The sequence below is a fragment of the Plecotus auritus genome, assembly GCF_963455305.1.
Source record: "Plecotus auritus genome assembly, chromosome: 5".
NCBI classification, from domain to species: domain Eukaryota; kingdom Metazoa; phylum Chordata; class Mammalia; order Chiroptera; family Vespertilionidae; genus Plecotus; species Plecotus auritus.
The window spans coordinates 3,646,522-3,667,288 of record NC_137776.1 but is presented as its reverse complement, the minus strand read 5'-3'; the positions used below and the strand labels follow the sequence as shown (position 1 = coordinate 3,667,288).

Genomic DNA, 20,767 nt, shown 5'->3' with positions numbered 1-20,767 from the left:
TACGTAAATAACTTGATTCTGTCCATAAAATATGAAGATATAAGAGCCAATTGACAATCATAGATCTTAGAGAAAAGAGGCCTAGAAGAAAGGCAAAACAAAGTAACGGAAAATTTTATAAAATACTCTCAAGTTTAACCTTGCCACAGAGAATGCTTTAAAAGCTAAGTACCCGGAGTATTTTAATGGTGTTACAGATAAAAAGCAATGCTCTAAGACTAGTTTTTTCGTAGGTTAAAACACACGGCCTGAAGGACGTTAACTGAGAGCCGAGAAAGGGAATCCCATCTGGCAGCCATGCTGAAAGCCCAAGCTCCGGGTGCTCCCTGGGCACAGGCCAGCTCTGCACACAGTGAGCACCCACTGAAAACAGACGTGCTTCTAAGCCAGTAAACTGCTTAAAAATAAACCCACAAGAAAGTGAATTCTTTGGCAATAAATTATTTTTCATTTAAAAAACCTTGAATACACCGACTGATACAAACATGAAGTAATAAACCAATACAACCCTTTCTTATGCGTATCAGCAGGCCCGGGGCATCCTCTACTGCGCCCCCCCACCCCCCCCTCCGAGCCACAAACGGCCTTACAAATGTGGTTTCCCTGCCAGCCTGACGGGCTATCGCTGACATAAGCAAACCCAGCTTCTCAACAGGCAGACTTTCATGGAGCATGAGTAACTCCTTTTAAGAGAAAGAAGGGAAACCAACTTCTGATTTTTTAAATTAAAAAATACTTTTTTTTATTTTATTTTAAAAATCAGCTTCTTCAAATGACAAGCACTGGAAACTACCACTAGAATAGAGATACGTAAACAAAGCAGACAATGTAACTCTTTTAAAATAAAGAAGCAGACGTGTGGCAATAATCTTGTAATATGTTATCCTCATTTTTGTGCCCTAAGCCTCAAATTCAAAACTTTATTAACAGTTATTATTACCAGGCTTAACTTTACAACTACACGAAACTTTTACCACTGGAAAGAAAAAAATTACGTAAGAATACTACTATTCCACCCGGAATAACAGTGCTCCCTTCAAATCTGCTTTTCCTCTTTTCTTTAAATCAAGGGATCACATCATCATCATCATCCAATAAAACAAACTACACCAAAAAGTATTCCTTTAAATTTAGTAGCCAACATAGAAATAGGGAGGAGGTATAGTACCTTCATGTTTTACTTATGATGTTCCTTTTCTGTACAAAATGACATTTCTTTTACGAAGGTATTTACCTATACAGCTTTGTTTAAAATGTTAAATACTGGCCGTTTCCTACAAGTTTAGTAGTTAAGAATTTATGCAACAGGTTCCTTCTGTCCAAATCCTCCTTTTTTCCACAATCTGCTAATCCTTCTGAACACTTGTTCTGCCTCTTGCCCCACTTTCTGAGGATCACCACCAATCCTACAAGGAAAAAATATCAGTACTACAAAATCATGACATGGAGAGTCTTACTGAAGACTCAGTGTGTGTGTGTGTGAGTGGAAGTAACATGAGGAGACTATTTGAATAGCACCATCATACAGTTTTGAATTTGAACAAAAAAACATAGCCTGAAGGATATTAACTAAAAGAGCTGAAAAGGAGACTCACATCTGGCAGCCATGATAAATGCCCAAACTCTGGGTGCTCCCTGGGCACAGGCCCAGCTCTACTACTGCTGTCTCAAGAGGGACTGTGCACCACTGAAAAGTAGACGTGCTTCTAAGCCATAAACTTGTATCTTTTGTATAAATAAAAATTCAGGAAATAAACGTCTGCTTCTTGGACAATATAACTGTGTTAGGTAAAGAAACAGATGTAATTAAGAGCGACAGCAAACAGGAAGATCAGGAGATTTAGCTCAAGCCCGATTCTGCTGCAGGTCAAACCTGCAGTTTCCTCACTGCACATATACAAAGTAAGAGGGCTGGGCTTGAAGAACCTTTCGGTTATGGTTTTATTACCCCCATTTCAATGACCAACTAATAAACATTACATGACCATATAACTCGCAGAGATTACATACAATTAATATGAGTTTTAAATTCTTTTTTTGAAGAATCTAAGTATTATAAGCTTACCCCCGATGTACCTCTAGATTTAGATAAAGGTCATTTAAAAAACAACAAAAAAACCCTTGTGAAACACTTTCTAAAAACCAATCAAAATAAAAATTCAAAGAAAGTGAGCTTAAACATAAACCATACCCTAACGCTTCATTTCCAGTAAATTTAAAACGTTTATAAATTTAAAATCGCTGATCAAATTTGCAAATACAAGATGACTCAGTTAAATATTTGCTCTGTTGGACGCTGAACCACACTGTTTATGTGTTTTAACTGTTTCTAAGTGCTCACATTAATATGGCTTAATGTAAAGTTCATGGCTTGTGAATGACCATGGTGGGTGAAACTAACGAAGTGACGGTATGGTATGGCCACACACGCATTCCCACATGCGGCCTTGCAGTGTGGTATGTTAAAGCCAGGAATCATTTGACAGAAGATGAATTCAGTTAAGAAAGGCATTTGCATGTTCCCTTTCTCGACACTACTGCTGTGCCTCGTGGATCTTTCTCCAGTGTAAGAGCTCTTAGACTAGGGTCCCTGATCAGCTCCCAGGGCCTGTGAACTCCCCAAAGTTACAAAAATCAGGGCTTGTGAACATTTTTCCTGGGAAGATTCACAAAAGGTTCAGAACCATTCTAGTTTTTTCTTTAAGCATTATTAACACATATAATGTATTATTAAAAATTTGCTCACCTCTAATTCAAGTTACTTATTCAAATCTAACCATTATTAATGAGACTTTTCTCTCATTGCAGTACTTTCTGCACTGCGTGGTAAGGGCCCATTTATCTGTGTATACTCCACACTATAACGTAAGCCACCTGAAGGCAGGGATGTGCCTAGCGTATATTCATATTATAATTTTCTACAATAGACAAATGGTTTCTTTTCATCTCAAACTGATAACTTTTCTCTTATGCAAAACAGTCATAAATAACTAGATGCTATAATGGACAAAATGAAAATGTCCATAGCTTACTGAATTAGTTAGATTAAAAAATAACACTTGGCTATAGTACCTACCTCACTAGAGTTACAAGGATTAAGTGGGTCAATAGTTTCAAAGTATTTGCCCTAAAATAGCAGCTAATCGTACATATTTCTTAAGATTAGTCTTCTAATTTAAAGGCCTCTTCTCATAAGCATATAAAATTCATGAAACAGAGATTACGAGCATACAAAGTAGGTGAATTTTTATTAATTGGGCCAAGAGCATAATTTATATTCAAACATTCTTTGTCTAGCCAAGATGGCCCATCCTCAGTCACACACCTACAAAGCCACACCTCTACTTTTCCAAGCTTGGACACACAGGCACAGGTTCACTAAGACAGCACATGAATGTTCCAAACACAAATGAAACTTATTTGAATATAAATAAAATTTATAAAATTAAAATCTAAACAATATCACACAACAGAACTATTTTCAAATACTAATTTCAAACATTACATTAGAGCTTCCAATTATTAAGGCAAAGCAGACACTAAAAATTTGTTAAAAATTAAAACATATAATGCAAACCAAAGCATAATAAAAAAAATGTAACTTAATAATTGGAATAAGTCTTAATTATTTTAGTTATTATACTAGTATGAAGTAAACCAAATAAAACAAGTTCAAATGAAAATCATAATTAAAGTTCATGAAAATGTAATAGACTTGAGAATATTCAAGGGTAAATGTACTTTGCCTTAACACAAAGTACCAGAACATCTGTTCCTATATATGTTGATGACAAACATTAAACAATAAAATGTTTTTAACTCTGTTTACATCTGTTCATTTTAAAAGAGCCAAAGGAACAGAAAGAAAAAAATATCAAAACTTTAAGAAAAACTTGTGCCTATTGTTCAGTAGACTTTGAATTTTTGCCAGATCTTCAGGTCAAGAATAACTGTTGAAATTTACAATGAGTCATCTGTTTTGAAATTATACCATTTATTTTTACATTAATAAATACCCTAATTTTATACCAAAAGATTAATTTAACACCAAAAGAAAACTTTTTATATAGTTCTACATAAATAACCCAAAATTCACATTATGCTTTAGTTATTTAAAAAATGTATTAGGTAAAAAGGAAATGTCAACATTTTACCTTTATTAATGAAGTCACAACAATTGCTCCAGCATTTACCATAGGATTATGTGGCTTATCTGTAACACAAAAGCAATAGCATTATTTCGAATACCTGATATCATTTTCTGCGATGCATAGGTTTTTCCTGTGAACATATATCTATTTCTATGGGGGGACAGTGGGGAGTGTGGAGGAATGCACTTAAAATCACTTACATATCTAACTAGTAATGCACCTCTAGGAAGCTGCTATCCTAGAGGATGCAAATCAACTGAACTGTGGAATGATCGGTTGCTATGACATGCACTGACCACCAGGGGGAATATGCTCAATGCAGGAGCTGCCCCCTGGTGGTCAGCGCACCCCCACAGGGGAAGCGCCACTCAGCCAGAAGCCCTGAGCCAGGCTCACAGCTGGCAAGCACAGCAGCAGTGTCAGGAGCCTCTCCCGCCTCGGCGGCGGCAGCAGCAGCACTAAGGATGTCCGACTGCTGCCTTAGGCCTGCTCCTGCCATCAGTCGCACATTCCCCCCGAGGGCTCCTGGACTGCGAGAGGGCACAGGCCGGGCTGAGGGACCTCTGCCCCCGAGTGCACGAATTTCATGCACTGGGCCTCTAGTAATAATTATACATGTGAACAAAAATTCATGTACAGGAGGCAGTGATTAGTAGTGTTAAGAGCGCATCCAAATTTCCTAATTCTGCCATTTATTAGCTATTTGACGAGGGACAACTGACTTATCTTCACTGTGCGTCAGTTTTCCCATCTGTAAGCTAGGATAACAACAGCACCAGCAGCCCAGCAATTCATAACGCTTCAATAGAGGACTCTGGTCAAGATAGAAGAATAGGTAAAGGTGGTACTGGCATCCTCCAAAGATCACATCAAAATTAAAACTAAACTACAGTACAGCCGTAATTGAGAACAGCATGAGCTCACACTGACCAGAAGTCCTATAGTTAAGGATATAAAGAAGCCAAATGGAGGTTGGTAGGAGGGGCAGAGACTTCCTATACCCACGTATGCAGGTTAAAAATTAGGAGGGAAACTTGCAGCTCAGAGGCCCCCTGAAAATTGAGGGGTCCCAGACCCACACCAGGCTCCCCAGCCCAGGGTTCCAGGGCCAGGAAGAGAAACCCCTATAACTTCTGGCTGTGAAAACCAGCAGGGATTATAGTTAAGATGGAGGGCTGCACTCCTATTAAAGGGCCCGCATGTGGACTGATTTGGACTCACTCCCCGAGCCCCAGGGCAGGGGCAGCAGCTCCAAAGGCACCAGGGAAATGCACACAGGGAGGAACTGAGTTGTCTGGCTTTGGGGCAAGGGCCGGAGGGGCAGTTTTCTCGCAGACACAAGTGCTGGCAGAGGCCATGCTCTCCCCACTGAGCGCTCCTGCTGCAGTGCAGGGAGGCCATGTCCCATCAACCTGACAATCACTGTTCACCCGCCCTGGTTACTCCGAGGCCCCGTGCACGTACAGGAGGCAACCCATCAATTTCTCTCTCTCTCCCTGCCTCTCTCGACAAATACTGAATTCCCTCACTCTCACTTTTTTCAATTATCTTAACTTACACAATGAGGAACCTAGCATGTGCCTGAAAGACTGAAAGACAGAAACAAATCTGTAGATTGATATGTAGACTGTAAGGGATCAAAAGTACTACCTTTGTCTTCCCTTTCCTTTTGGATCCCTACAAAGTAATAAGGCTTGTTGGTTGTCTAACTATTTAACGTAAAATGTTTCTTTCAAATATTAAATGTTACAAAACAGAAAAAGCAAAAACACTATCTCAATCAGGGCCACCACTTACAACTTATGGAAGTTTTCAAATATATCCCGTCCCGTCCCGTCCCGTCCCGTCCCGTCCCGTCCCGTCCCGTCCCGTATGATAAAAGGCTAATATGCAGATAGACTGAACGGCGAACAGCGGAACAACCCGTTACTATGACATGTGCTGACCACCAAAGGGCGGGCGGAACATGGTGGGCATCGGCCACGGCGGGTGGTGGAGCAGGCGAGGGGGGCACCAGGCCAAGGTGGGGCACCGGTCGCTGTCATTGGATTGAGCCTCTGGTGGTTACTGAAAATTCTTTGCTCCCGTGCGCCGCAGTCCCACCTGGCGCTCGCACCTGCTGAGGTTTTCCCCACCTCCCCCTGGCTCCTGAGGGGCAACGGGGGCAGCAGCTGCCACTCGTACCCGCTGACAGCGCCGGCTTCGCGCGAGCAGCGGATGCAAGCGGGGCTGGCACCGTCAGCCCGTGGGGGCGGCAGCAGGAGCAGGGCTGCCAGCAGACAGGGAACTGGATGGCCGCGACCGGGGGGCCCGGAGGATGGGCCGATACCCGCCCCAGTGCCCACTGCAGCCTCGCAGCCCACAGTTCCTTTCAAGGTGCATGAATTCGTGCACTGGGCCCCTAGTACAATATACAAAAGCAGAAATATAAACACCCACGTATATCTATCCTTTAGCTTCAATAATTACCAACACACAGTAACAGTCACACCTAGCACTCCCAGCTGCACTCCATGAATTCTCTAGTAGTAAATCCCAGACAGTGTGAGATTACTATAAAGCTATTCCCCTATGTCAGTGGTCGGCAAACTGCGGCTCGTGAGCCGCGGTTTGCCGCTCTATTGACTAATGAGTTTGCCGACCACTGCCCTATGTGATTATAAAGTAAAAATCTTAACCTGCTCCCACCCCCATCTTATCCTTATTCCACTTTCCAGTGGTATGAGATGCCTAAAATAACCATTTAAAAAGTAGGTGATTAAAACATTCCACTGGTTTCACAGAATTCTATGAAAAATGAAACTATGAATGCTTTTTTTACTTTTCCCCTCCAAAAAATGACCCACTTAGGTTTACATGGTAAAGGTATCTTTTTTCTGACCAACTTTTATATAATTCTTACCATCTTCATTTAAAAACAGTTTGTTGAATCTTAATCCACTTGGCTCTTTCCCAACATATCGATGCACATATTCTGTTCCAAGGTCATTAACTGCAATGGCATATTTCAAAGGTTTTACACAGGACTGAAGACAAAATGGAACTTTGGTATCGCCAATAGAATGCCTATTTAAAAGATTAAATAATAATTAGGATAAACTGGAATCACTGGTGTTATTTTTACATGTTAATGCTAATTTGCAATGGTTTCCCCATAATTCAACCACAAGTTTAGATATTAAAAAATAAATGTATGTTTATTTTAAGAGCAACAGTGCAAATAAAGCCAAACCTTAAAAGTACTCGGGTAATAAAATAATTCCAAATTAGACAATTTAATAATGTAAAAATTTTCCTCAGGGCAAGCAGGTATGGCCCTCCTGTATTCAATCATATAAAATCACTTAGCCCTTTTAGAAATAAGTCACTTGTTTTTTTACTCATAGCCTTAATCATGGCTAAACCATGGTTAATTTTTAAATGGAGCACAATTTAGATTCAATAGCATTCTCTGAGACTCTTATCAATAAACGCTTCATCTTGTCAACCATATCTACTTAGAATTCCAGCACCATTATATATGGCATCCAGTATAGCTAGCACTAATAGTAATCATTTATCACCTTGTAGATAAAAACAGAACAGAACAGCTTCATATATTCCCAAATTGGGATGCACATGAAGTAGAGAAATCCTCACTGACGCCATTATAACATAAGCTTAAGAACAGAGAGATATTTGCATTATATTTGACTAGAGGTCCAGTGCACCAATTTGTACACGGGTCATGTCCCTCGGCCTGGCTGGCGATCAGGGCTTACAGGGGCTGGCTGGCCAGGGGGAGGGACCACAGGAGATTGGCCGTGGGAGCACACTGATTACCAGGGGGCAGCTCCTACCTTAGGCTTTTACATATATAGATTCCGGTCAAGGGTACATACTATGGTTGCAGGCTCACGAGCAGAAGGCAACCAATGGATGTGTCTCTCTCACATCAACGTCTGTCTGTCTGTCTGTCTGTCTGTCTGTCTGTCTCTCTCTCTCTCTCCCCCCCCCCCTTTGCCTTCCACTCTCTTTCTCTAGAAAAGTCAATGGAAAAATATCCTTGGGTGAGGATTAATAAAAAAAAAAAAAAAACATAGTCCAAAGTCGTCTTTAAAATTCTCTAGATAAGAAAACTAAACTAAAAGAATCACCTCTACACACAATATTTAAGAGAAAAGCCATGTGCAAGCATTACATAGTAAAGATTCTCTAAATATAAACATTTCCATTACATGATAAACCATTTCCTCACTGCCTACTGGAATGTGCTCCATTAGGATAAAACCATATTTTCTCCTTGATTTGTGTCCTTTCATGGCATTTTAGTATATTTTACAGGCCCAGATGAGGATAAAATGTTAACAGACTAGATTAACAGTTAGTCAAATGCACTATAAGTTAAGAGACCTAGGTGCTAATTTAAACTCTTCCAGTATTATATGATCTCTGGGCTTGAGATTCCTTATCTCAAAAATGAATAAACTAAAATATGTTTTTTTACTATAAATACTTGAGGAAAATAAGAAATAATGAAAAGATTAGAATAAAGGCACTTGAGACCAGAATTTAACAAATGGGGAAGGGAAGCTTTAATTGGACATTTTCTTCAGAAATAACCCTAAAATTATCAGGCTAACTGACCTGTTCGTTTTCACAAAATCTAGGGTAAATTACATCTATGCTATAAACAAAGTTGTATACACATAGGTGTTGCATACCTTATTTTATGTCATATTTTAATTTAAAAAAGAATTACCTTGGGTGATACCTCTGAGCTAAGTCCTCAAATGAAGAAAAAAATAAGTTTTTCTTTTTAACTGACAAAAATCAAAACAAGATACTAAATCTTTGTCTGATTCACAGCACAATAAAAAAAAATCATTCTTAAAAAAATATTGCGGACTCATTATCCTTTCTATAATTCTGCTAGACCCTCATCTGTTAGTGGCTGTGCCTGTAGTGTGAGCATTTCCCAAAGACAACTTTCAAAACTTCATGAAATCCTGCATGTTTTGCAAATGACTTCATACTTTACAAATGACTGATGGTTTTCATGGATTTGAAAAAAACTTACCTCTGTCCATCTACTGTACAAACCGATACACCCCACAAATCAGGACTGAACTTGGCTAGTTGAGGAATATAGTCTGCAACCTAATCAAAATATTAGAAATTAACAGATATAATACAAGAAAATAATACTTTAGTCTACCAAAAATCTCATCTCAATTTTGTTTCCACCAATGAATACTTATTTTATAGCACTTAGTGGCTTTGTAGCTTTTATAACAATATTCATAACAACTAAGGGCACAACAGCTTTTAGAATTACAGGTGAAATCTACATGATTTCTCTCAGTCTCCACCATCCCCTCTGTTTTCCAAAGTACTCTCTTCCTAGGAAAGCACAGAGTCTAAAAGAGGAATTAGAATTTGAGTATTTTTTAATAAGGGAAAGAAATAGAGAATTTCTTTAATCAGGGTCATACCAGTAGGGTTTCATTGTCTAAAATCTTTCAATATGAAGAAATAAATTACTAACTCTTAGTATTATTTAGAGGATTTTTAAAATTAAAAATATTTAATGTTTGAGAATATCCTATGTGCAGAAATTCCCAGTAAAGTTACTTTTTATTAAAGATTTAAAAGCCATCTCAATCATTTAAAAATCAAGAAGAATTTATAAACTTAGATAACTTGTTAGCCAAAATGACAAGCTCAAATATTTAAAATGTTAAAAGTACTTTATCCAATGGCTTCATTTAACTTAAAGTTCTTAATTAGCAAAACACAAGAAAACTAACAACCTGACTCTCTGTACCTCCAGTTGAGTTGAATCTATTAAGTGATTGGTTTAGGAAAATATTCACATTGAAATGTTACCTTTCCTCCAGATTGCTTTTTAGCGCTTTCGTATAACTCATCGATATGGGAAGTAAAAGACATAAAGTCGGGAATGACAAACTTTCTTCTAAAGGCTTGCGTCAACAAAACAATGTTGCTTTGAACACATCTGTGGAATGTGAGAAAAAAATAAGTCAACTCAATGCCCTTCAAATATGAGTACTTGGTAATAACAATATTAGGAGAATATTTAAACAATAGAGAAATGAATCATTTTATACAACAAACTAAATTCTAGAAATTATATTCTTTCTACAGTTTCTTTCCTTTAAGCAGCCTTTCATGGAGTTGCTTATAAGCTGTTGAACAAGATAACAAAATAAATTAGATTGCCAAAAAAATTATATCCAAGATTAAAATAACAGAACATCCCATCAGGTTAAATATCAAGACCATCTAAAAACAAGTTTTGAGCCCTGGCCAGTGTGGCTCAGTTGGTTGGGCATTATCCCAGGCCCTGGTTGCAGGCTCAATCCCTGGTAGGGGGCATGCAGTAGGCAGCCAATTGATGTTTCGCTCTCACATCCATGTTCTCTCTCTAAAAATGAATGAAACTATTTTAGACATGTTAACAAAAATTAGACTTTAATCTCTTAGTTGCTATAAAACTATTACTAGTATTTCCAAAAAGCTGGTTTGTATTTTAACATATTTTTCCTGAATTACATTTTGAAAAATTTGCATTTCTAAGCTAAAAAATGTAGATAAAATCAACTTTTTTTAGTCAGATTAATGTCTCTTAAATAACATTAAAATGCTTATAAAAATCATGAGTTTTAAATGAAATTATATACATAATGTAGTATAACTTGATTTATATTATTTGACTCACCAAAATAATTACATTATTCTACTCATTTTTAACTATTAATAAAAATTCAGAATATATACTCACTTGATCAACATAAAATTAAAAAGATATAAAACAAAATAGGTTTTCAGTGATAATGATGTGCCCCAATCAGAACACAAAAAATTACAATCCTATTTTCCATTAACCTATATTGTAGAAATAATTGCTACTCCAGAGATAACAAGTATTACTTCAGTAAATTCTGATAAATTTTTTTTGATACCTTCATAATGTTAATCTAAAAAATATTAAATTTTGGCATTCATTTATAACAACCAATATATTTCAAATAGCAATTCAATTTGTACATGAGAGTTGCAAAAAATATACTGAATATATTATTCTGCAAAAAAGTTAAGACAATTCCTGATCTTAAATTGCTGTATCTGTATCAAAACAAATACACATCCTTAAAGAAATTATGCATGAGAAAATGAGAACTGCCAAACAAATTAAATCATTAACCTACTAGCAACTATTTTAACTATTTAAAATTATCAGCACTTTTAAAAGGAGGCTTTATAATTAACAAAACTGTATGGTCAGTAAAGTAGGTTTTCTTTTTCTTTATGAGAAAGTGCTGGTCAAGTAATGGGAACAGCCATAACTGGTGAATTATGTGACCAACAGAAGCAATTTTAAACTGAGAAGTGTGCCTAATTGCGTAAGGATGAGCATTCCAAATAGCAAATATTTTCTTGGGAGTTGTTTTAATATAGATGGAATGAATCTATAATTAGAAGTCATATAAAATGAACTCTGAGGAGAAGTCCTTATGCATTTCAGCAGGTCACATCTTTCTCATGCTTTGTTCAGTCTTCTCATCTGCAAACTGGGAATAATAATCACTCTTCTTTCCTTCTTAAGTGTTTATTATTAACAACTATAATGCATGTCTATATTTTACAAAAGTAAAATAACCCTGAATTTTTTTAAAGAAAATTAAAACATTATACAAATGCAAAGATTACCATTCATTTTCTCCCCAAAGAGAATAGACAAAAAAATTATTACACATAAAATTAATTCTAATACTTATATAATTAAAAATGCATGAATATGGCATTCATTTTCAACATAAATTTCCTACTTTTATTCATTTTAAGAGTTATTAGCATTAAAAATAATTGACTAATAGGCAGTCTCCAACTTTCAAATAGATTATACTCCAAACAATGCTCAGAACTCATTTTCCCATTTTAAAAAAAAATGTCAGCCTGCCAGCACGGCTCAGTGATTGAGCATTGTCCTATAAATCAGGAGATCTCGGTTTGATTCCCAGTCAGGGCACATGCCTGGGTTTCAGGCTTGATCCCCAGTGTGGAGTGTACAGGAGGCAGCGGATTGATGACTCTCATCATTGATGTTTCTAACGCTCTCCCTCTACATTCTTCTCTGAAATCAATTTTTTAAAAAAGTCATACATAATAGGTGTTTCTCAGATTATCCTCAAAGGCTAAATATGTTAACCAAAAAATGTATTTTCATCAAAATTATTGACTTCAGTAAAATCTTTATAAATTATTTTCTGGGAAAATGAACTCCACTTATACCATCTCATTCCCACCTGCATGGAGGTGAAGTAATTTTATTTCTGGCAACACTAACAAGAAAACTTATTTTGAAAAGGTTAATTTTCAGCGGTTTAAAATCAACTCATTCTAGGGCTGGAAAGAGCAACCCTTATGCCTACAGACTTAAGATTTTTCTGCCTGCTTACTAGCACACATTTGTCCTATTGGGAACTGCCTATATTACAATAATCAATTTTGTTAAATGATTGGATTAGTGTTTAAAATGGTGGTTGTTTTTTATGTAATTATGGGCAGAAAAATTTATAATTGTTTCCTGGATTTATAATCAATGTACTTAAATTACTTCTAATTTCAGATTAAATCATAGCAACATGTTTATTGAGCACAAAAAATTTTAAACAGTACTAAAAAAGTGTGAAATGCTGCTTTCACTTAAAATTTCAAAGCAAATCCTCATTGCTCTTATGAACAGGTCTACCTAACATCTCTCTGACAACTTCATTCTCAGATATGCCAAAGTAACTCTCCACAATCAAAGGTGAGAGCTCTTTATAAACACTAAAAACAACATAGTCCTTACTGCAAAGGCACAGCTAATTAGAAATTACCTCCTTCTCACCACAAAGAAGCAGGTTTTGAAGACTCAAAATTCCTAACACCAATTCCAATATGGCCCTAAAGTCTATACTTTATTAGGTCAGCGAATTAATAGAATCATGAACCTTGTGGTGAAAAGACAGTCCCACACTGTCAGCAATGCTTTACAGCATGCCAGGAAACTGTGAAGGATCTCAGTTAAAAATCCTCACACCTTTACAGAACCTAAAACTCCAGGATATTCCCAGGAGATATCTAGAACAAATCATCCAATCCCCGTAAGAAAATAGAAGATAAATACATATAGACATACAAATAAACTTTCAAGGTCGATACTGGAATTCTTTGGGATTTCAACCTAATCCTATGGTCTGAAAAAAAGCCAATGTCTTACAGTAGTGTTGACAAGCTTATACTGCTTTCCACTTTATTAGTATTTTAAAATACCATTACACCATGCTGTCCATTAAATCATTAAGTAACCAGACTCGTAGGGACACATTAATGAAGATAAATAATACATAGGCATGTATAGGGAAGCAAAAAATGTGCTCAATCTACCCAATGGAGGCATTAATCTCCAGAGTCATCTTGTTTTTCAATATTTGAGGAAAATGAAAATAGTCAAAAGCCTATGTATTAATACAACTAGAGAGAGGAGAGAAACAGACAAAGAAGAACTGTAAGCCGTAGGGATACCGGCTGTCTGAAGCCTTCTCGTGTTATGATGTCCTCTAAGTCACGTTGTGAGAAGGAAGCAGACCGTGCTGAGACAGCCGTGGGACAATCAGATGAAGAGGAGATCAATGTAAGCCCGGCAGGACAAAGAGGAGCTCTATGTCAGGTGACTGAAATCCCCAGGTACTAGCCATTGGAAGCATCCATGCTACATTTCTCTGAGCAGTTTCACAGAAAGTGTACAATAGCCCCAATGCATTAGGAAACCTTAATGTGCACCCAAGTTTTTCAAACAACTGATGTTTATAAATCCCCCTTTTTGTTTCAATTACACAGGAAGCACTGGCCTTAAACGATGCAATTCTGTTATAAAATAAAAATCACCATATAGCACAGCAATCACCATTAAATGTTTGGCAGAAATTTTTACTTTTTAAAAAGATCTTTGTCTAGCATGACACCATCTGATGTTGTTTGAAGAGTTAATCTTAACATATCCATACACTCTTTCAACCTGGGATCAGATGTTCGCAATCCTGTAGATTTGAGTGCCTGTTTTTAAAAAAATAAGAGTCTGTAAATATATAGTGCAAATAATGTATATGCTTTTTTCCAACTACAAGTTTTTATTCCTGAACATCAACACTTCTACCCCAGGACCTGAATATATAGTATACGGCATTTTAGTGTCACTATTACACACTTTGTGGCAAGTTTCTCATTCTTTTTCTTTCACTGATTACCTTGAAATGAGCATAATGAAAATTTGAAAACATAAGAGAAATAGTGTCAGTCAGAATCTACATGTCAAATGACCTTTAAGACTACATTTCAATATTTCTCTATTGATTCAGTCCTGCTGATTTTTACCAAGTTTTAGAGAAGTATAAAAACTTACTGTAATGAATTTATGAACAGGTATTTTCTCTTGTCCTTCTGCGATTGTGTAGAACAGCAAGTCTTCCAAGCTAGGTAACAGACCCTGTTTTATTTTACTAAAGGGGAAAAAAGAAAAAATTAATCCTCATGTGAACATTCTAAAGTATTTTAGCTACATCCATTATTTAATATTCACTGGACCAGGCTGAACTGGTCTACTCATCAAGACATTAAGTGCCCATTTATCAAAATTAAACCAGTATTACTGAAACCACACTGAAAAAGAATAACGATACATTCGTAAATACGGATATTTTTTAATCCCAGGTTTTAAAATCTTGATGACCATTCCTAGTTGTGCTAATGCCTAGCCATCTGTTATGGTGTACCTTCCTGCACAATCTAATACAACCATCCAATATTAATTACAGAGCTCAGCAAATGGTCAGGCAAGTTGTCAAAATGTAGCTCTTTTAAAAAAAAATGTATGACTATATTTACATATCTATAATAAAAGCGTAATATGCTAATTAGACCGGAAGTCCTTCTGGACAACCTTCCAGAGGAAGCTGGGGCTGCGAGGGAAGCCCAGGTCCTGGGTGCCAGAGGGGAGCCGGTGCCGGCAGCCGGGGGAAGGAAGGCCTACTCTTGCATGAATTTCGTGCATCGGGCCTCTAGTATTCAAATATTTAACCTGATGGTAAAATCTAAGGGAGAGAGAAATTATGTATTGGATAGGAAAGATTAGCACAAAAGTTCTTGAATCCTGGCTATAATACTTAAAAAGATTACCTTTCTGTGATTCTGTTTCCTCATCTGAGAAAAGGAGAGCTCACAGGGTTATTGTTGACTCATACATTCAATACCTTTAGAACACTGCCTGTCAGAGTAAGTACTCACCTGATGGTAGTACTTACAGTTACTAGTTCTAAAGTGTTCTAGGCTTACATATCAGATCAAATGCCACAAATCATAAAGACCGTTAGAATAAAAATTTTACCATAAATATACATTAAAATCTTAATTAACTAAGTAGCTAGTATGAGATGCTACGATTAATCAAACTTTTAAACAAGAAAGGAGTTTTTCCTAATCATTGAAAAGCTTTCAAGTAGGCCTTGGCCGGGTGGCTCAGTTGATTAGAACATGGTCCTGACACACCAGGGTTGAGGGTGTGATCCCGTCAGGAACTATACAAGAAGCAACCAATTCATGCATCAATAAGTGGAACAAGCCCTGACCGGTTTGGCTCAGTGGATAGAGCGTTGGCCTGCAGACTCAAGGGTCCCAGGTTCGATTCCGGTCAAGGGCATGTGCCTTGGTTGCGGGCACATCCCCAGTGGGGGGTGTGCAAGAGGCAGCTGATCAATGTTTCTAACTCTCTATCCCTCTCTCTTCCTCTCTGTAAAAACATCAATAAAATATTTAAAAAAATAAATAAATAAGTGGAACAAGTTGATGTTTTCTCTGTGTGTGTGTCCCTCCCTCTCTCTCAAATCAATAATAAAGTTAAAAAAGAAAAACAAACTACAATGAACCTATTAAATGTCTTTTTTGGGGAGCCCTGAAACTGAAATTAACATGTGTCATTATTCTGTCCAACAATACTGTCGTAAGCATTATAGTGATGTTGTAAGGATTACAGATCTAAGGCAGATTAAGCCATTCCCCACCCATCACTATTTAACAAAATGGGGGAGAAATATATACATTTGTGTAGATACATATATGTGTGTATATTATGAAATATTCTGGAAAGGACTTTAAATCCAAAGAAAAATCCTGTTTCATACCTTTTTATTCCTTTCCTTTTATTCTCCCTCATTACCTATGCAGGCCTTTAAAAGCTCAGACTCTGATCAGAGACTGAGTTAGCTTCAACAATCTGGTGAACAAACCAATGTACAGATTCTCCCCAAACTTTCAACCAGGTAGAAATTACTACAAATATCTTTCTTGTCCCTTTTTTCTCCCCACATGGAACATGGCTTTGTAGCAACACTTCACAATAACATATTTTGCTATTAAAATTCAAAAGCTAAAAACGTAGTTTTCAGTGACTTATATATTAAGTAGAAAATCCTTGAGAAGTCTTTTGACAAAAAAGATTATAGCAGGCTTTCAAACTAACATCAATTATTAATAAACCCGAGTGATCCCTCCAGATACCCTAGGGAAAAACATAAAATTGTTATGACACTCAGAAACTAAAATAGGATATACAGATTAATAAACCCAAAGAAAAGCCCATTTCATACCTTTTTATTCTTTTCCTCTTACTCTCCCTCACTCCCTTTAAGACCCATTCACCATCCATCACTTTGTTCCTTCTTTTTCCCATTCCTTCCCCTACTTTCCCCTCACAAAATACCTGCCTAAAATAACAAATGATTTTTGTTAAAAAGTGAAAAAATTCCTATGTATTTAACTGCCATCCAGGACATGTACAGTGCTATTAATTGCTGCTTACAACCTAAGGGAAGTAGAGCACATACATAAGGAGGAATTATAATAAAGAAACTATGGAATCCAATCACTGAAAAGTACTTCACTGTGGCCTGGTAAGGTCAAGCTTTTTTAGCAGACGTGGAATTTGAGTTACACTTGTAAGATGGGTAGCAGCTGGAAACATGGCAACAAATGGGAATTTCAGGCAAAGGAAATAGAATCACCAAAGCAATGAAGGTAAGCATTCACTGGGTGTCTATAAAGAACAGTAAACAAATAGAGCATAGGATGTATGAATTACAGTGCCTGTCGCTACCTATGTGTCCATTAAAATACCTAAGAAATCTATTTAAGTCAACTAATAAATGAGGAACTACTACCCCCAAGTGATCTTGATTTCATTTTAAAATTTTTTTACTGACTGATTTTAGAGAGAGGGGCTCAGATGGTGGAGCACTGTCCGTACACCAAAGAAGATTACGGGTTTAATCCGGGTTGGGGCGTGTATGGGAGGCAACTGATGAGTATTTCTCTTTCCTTCCTCTCTCTCTAAAAATCAGTAAAAACATATCCTTGGGTGAGAATAAAAAATATAAATATGCAATATATATTTTTAAAGGACTTTCTGTTCTTTTATCTTACAGTAAAGCCAGCTGGGTAAAACTGTCCCCAATTAACAGATGAAGACAGTCTCAAAGTCAAGCAGCATGTCCAACATCACACACTCAAGCGCTTCCACCAGACTTAGTTCTATGAAGCTGGTCCTTGGTTCAAAGTCCTAGATCCTACCTGCTGTGTGTGGACAGAAAAGGGCCACGCCCTAAGCCTGACAGGCTCGGGGAGGCGCATGGTGGGCCCCACAAACCCAGAAGGATCCATGGGGGGTGGCCTAACTAAAAGCTACCCTAAGCCTACAGCTTCCTTGGCAAAAATCAATTTTTACCCTTGAAAATGTCACATGATTAACTTTTTGTTCTGTCTTGTTGAGACTGCATCCTGTACTAAGTGAGGATGAGATTATATTAAATTAGGGCTGCTGTTCTGATTGCACTTTATTGAAATGTATTCAAGAGCAAGCCAAAGAAGCGCAAACGCCAGCTTTCCGTGAGGAAATAACCAGGCTGGTCACATCAGCTGACGGCCACTTGTCCACATGCACAGCTTGAAGTCTAACAGTGGAAGGGGCAGGGGGAGGGCGTGTGGATGTACCGTAACTTAACTCCACTGATGTTGAGCACAGGTTTCCCCCCACATTTCTCTAATATGCATAATGCTGTGCCAAAATATTAGTAAATAATTCTTCCTATACCTCAGCTTACTTTGCTACCATAAATTCCTAAAAAGGTATGGATATATTTAAAGTTCTTCATACGGTTTAAAAACTATTGTTCAGAAAGTCTGTACTCTTTCAATAACTCCGACCAGGAAGAATCTATTTATGTCACACAAAATAACCTCGGCAACATGACAACTTTAAAATTTTCTTTGGCCGAAACCGGTTTGGCTCAGTGGATAGAGCGTCAGCCTGCGGACTGAAGGGTCCTGGGTTCGATTCCGGTCAAGGGCATGTACCTCGGTTGCGGGCATATCCCCAGAAGGGGGCGTGCAGAAGGCAGCTGATCGATGTTTCTCTCTCATCGATGTTTCTAACTCTCTATCCCTCTCCCTTCCTCTCTGTAAAATATCAATAAAATATATTTAAAAAAAATTTTTTCTTTGGCCTGCACCAGAAATTAATATGCAAAAAATATTCCTAAATCCTGAAGGCTACCAACTTTTTGTTCATTACACAATATCAATAGTTCTGTTTTAAAATTAGCGTTTTCATTATAAACATTTCTTTAGTAAGCAATAATGTTACATACCAACCAGAGATACTTCCCAAAGGAAGCCAAGACTTAACATTTTGCTTCTACCACACTGTAGGTGGTCAGAAAAATCACAAGTGCAGTGATGACTCATATGCACTGTTTCATAACCAAAGCAATTTTATACCTTAGTAGATTCCAGGATAACATCACACTAACAGTCTCTACCTGTAAGCGCTTTACCTCACTTAGAGATATCAATCATTAGTAACTATTTTTGTAAATATGTAATTTCATTCGGCTTTCTTAAGAATTCCTCTTTTTAAAAAAATAGATTTTTATTGGTTTTAGAGAGGGAGAGAGAGAGAAAAACATCAATGATGAGAGAGAATCACTGATCAGGTGCCTCCTGCACGCCCCACACTGAGTATCCAGTACACAACCCAGGCATGTGCCCCAACCAGGAATCGAACTGTGACCTCCTGGTTCATAGGCTCAACCACTGAGCCATGCTGACTGGGTAAGCATTCCTCTTAATAGCAAATGACTTAAAAGGTGAAAAGGCACAGGCAAGGGGACATTGGGGAAAAAAGGGACATCTATAATATTTTCAACAATAAAGACAAATTTTTAGAAAATGATAGGCAACTCCTTGGTTTATATAGGATTTAAAGATTGAGCTCCTTAAAGAATGCAAATTCTACAATTAGACTTTCGGTTTCTACAGACATAATTTTACTTTACCTCAACACTGTAAGAAGGAAGTAGTAGTGAAGCTTTTTACTGGTTTCAAATAATTTTGTAAATCTCAAAGTAACCCACAAATATCTGCAACAAATTTCTCTTCAAGGTGACCTCTATTTTTTCCAGACTAAAATAATGCCCTACTCCCCAATTACTTTCCCCACATACTGCCTCACACACAAAAAAGATTAAATTCTATTTGGTAGTCCCATCCTGAATTACCTGATTCTGAAGTACACAGACTTCTTTGTAAAACAGTAAAGCCTGAAAACTGGAAGTTAAAACTCAAGGAGACTCAATTTCAGGGTCTAATTCACGCTCTATCAGCGAACTTCACCTAAACGTTAATTAGTAACATGTAGTTTGTTAATTACAGATTGTGTACTGATATCCATGGCTAACTGGATGTGTGGTTTAATGTAAACATTAGGCAGCAAAAAATGTTATGTCATGATGCCATTAAAACAAAACTTAAACTCACTGATAATCAGTAAAAGTTTTTAGTAGAGTAAATCACAAATAAAATGACTGAGGTTCAGTGAAAAAATTAACTATTTTATCTCAAAATTAACTGTACTTTCAATTTGATTTTAGCTTGTGAACTGAAAATATGTTCACTTTTACAAAAAAGCAAATAATTAAACGATCATAACAGAATTTGTCATCTATGTCAACAGAGGTTGTTTTTAAATTCCAAAATATATTACCTATATCTGCCAAATACCATCTCAACTTTATTATCATTACTGTTCTATAGACCTAACTCAATGTTTATTCAGTGCATAAGTATTTAACCTTACTTCGAAATTCAATTCTCAATAGAATATCATGATTCTATGGCCTTTGCTTTCCATTTATTAAGAATATGAACTCCCAGCCTGGCCGATGTGGCTCAAATGGTTGGGCGGCTACCTATAAACCAGATCTCTGTTTGATTCTGGTCAGGGCACAGGTCCAGGATGCTGGCTTGATCCCCAGTAGGGGGCGTGCAGGAGACAGCCAATCAATGATTCTCCCTCATCATTGATGTTTCTTTCTCTCTGAAATCAATCAACATTTTTTTAAAATATGAATTTCCAAAACAAAATCACAGTATCTGAAGAGAGAGGAAATCACTTTTGCTGTCATTTTCACTTTTTAATATAGTATTTTTAATTATTCTAATTTTAAAAATATTTTTGAAGT

General features: G+C 37.0%; 1 protein-coding gene across 2 annotated transcripts in view; it reads right to left on the bottom strand.

Moving 5' to 3' along the window:
* The window catches only part of GLS (glutaminase), a 62,438-nt gene that overhangs the window by 37,668 nt on the left and 4,003 nt on the right, over positions 1-20,767 (bottom strand). For both annotated transcript variants that reach the window (XM_080670277.1, XM_080670278.1), the window contains exons 2-7: positions 14,602-14,698; positions 14,134-14,255; positions 10,020-10,149; positions 9,211-9,290; positions 7,054-7,217; positions 4,155-4,213 (exon numbers count right to left, since the gene is read on the bottom strand). In XM_080670277.1, the coding sequence (XP_080526403.1) occupies positions 4,155-4,213; positions 7,054-7,217; positions 9,211-9,290; positions 10,020-10,149; positions 14,134-14,255; positions 14,602-14,698 (652 nt within the window). The remainder of the gene's footprint in view (positions 1-4,154; positions 4,214-7,053; positions 7,218-9,210; positions 9,291-10,019; positions 10,150-14,133; positions 14,256-14,601; positions 14,699-20,767) is intronic.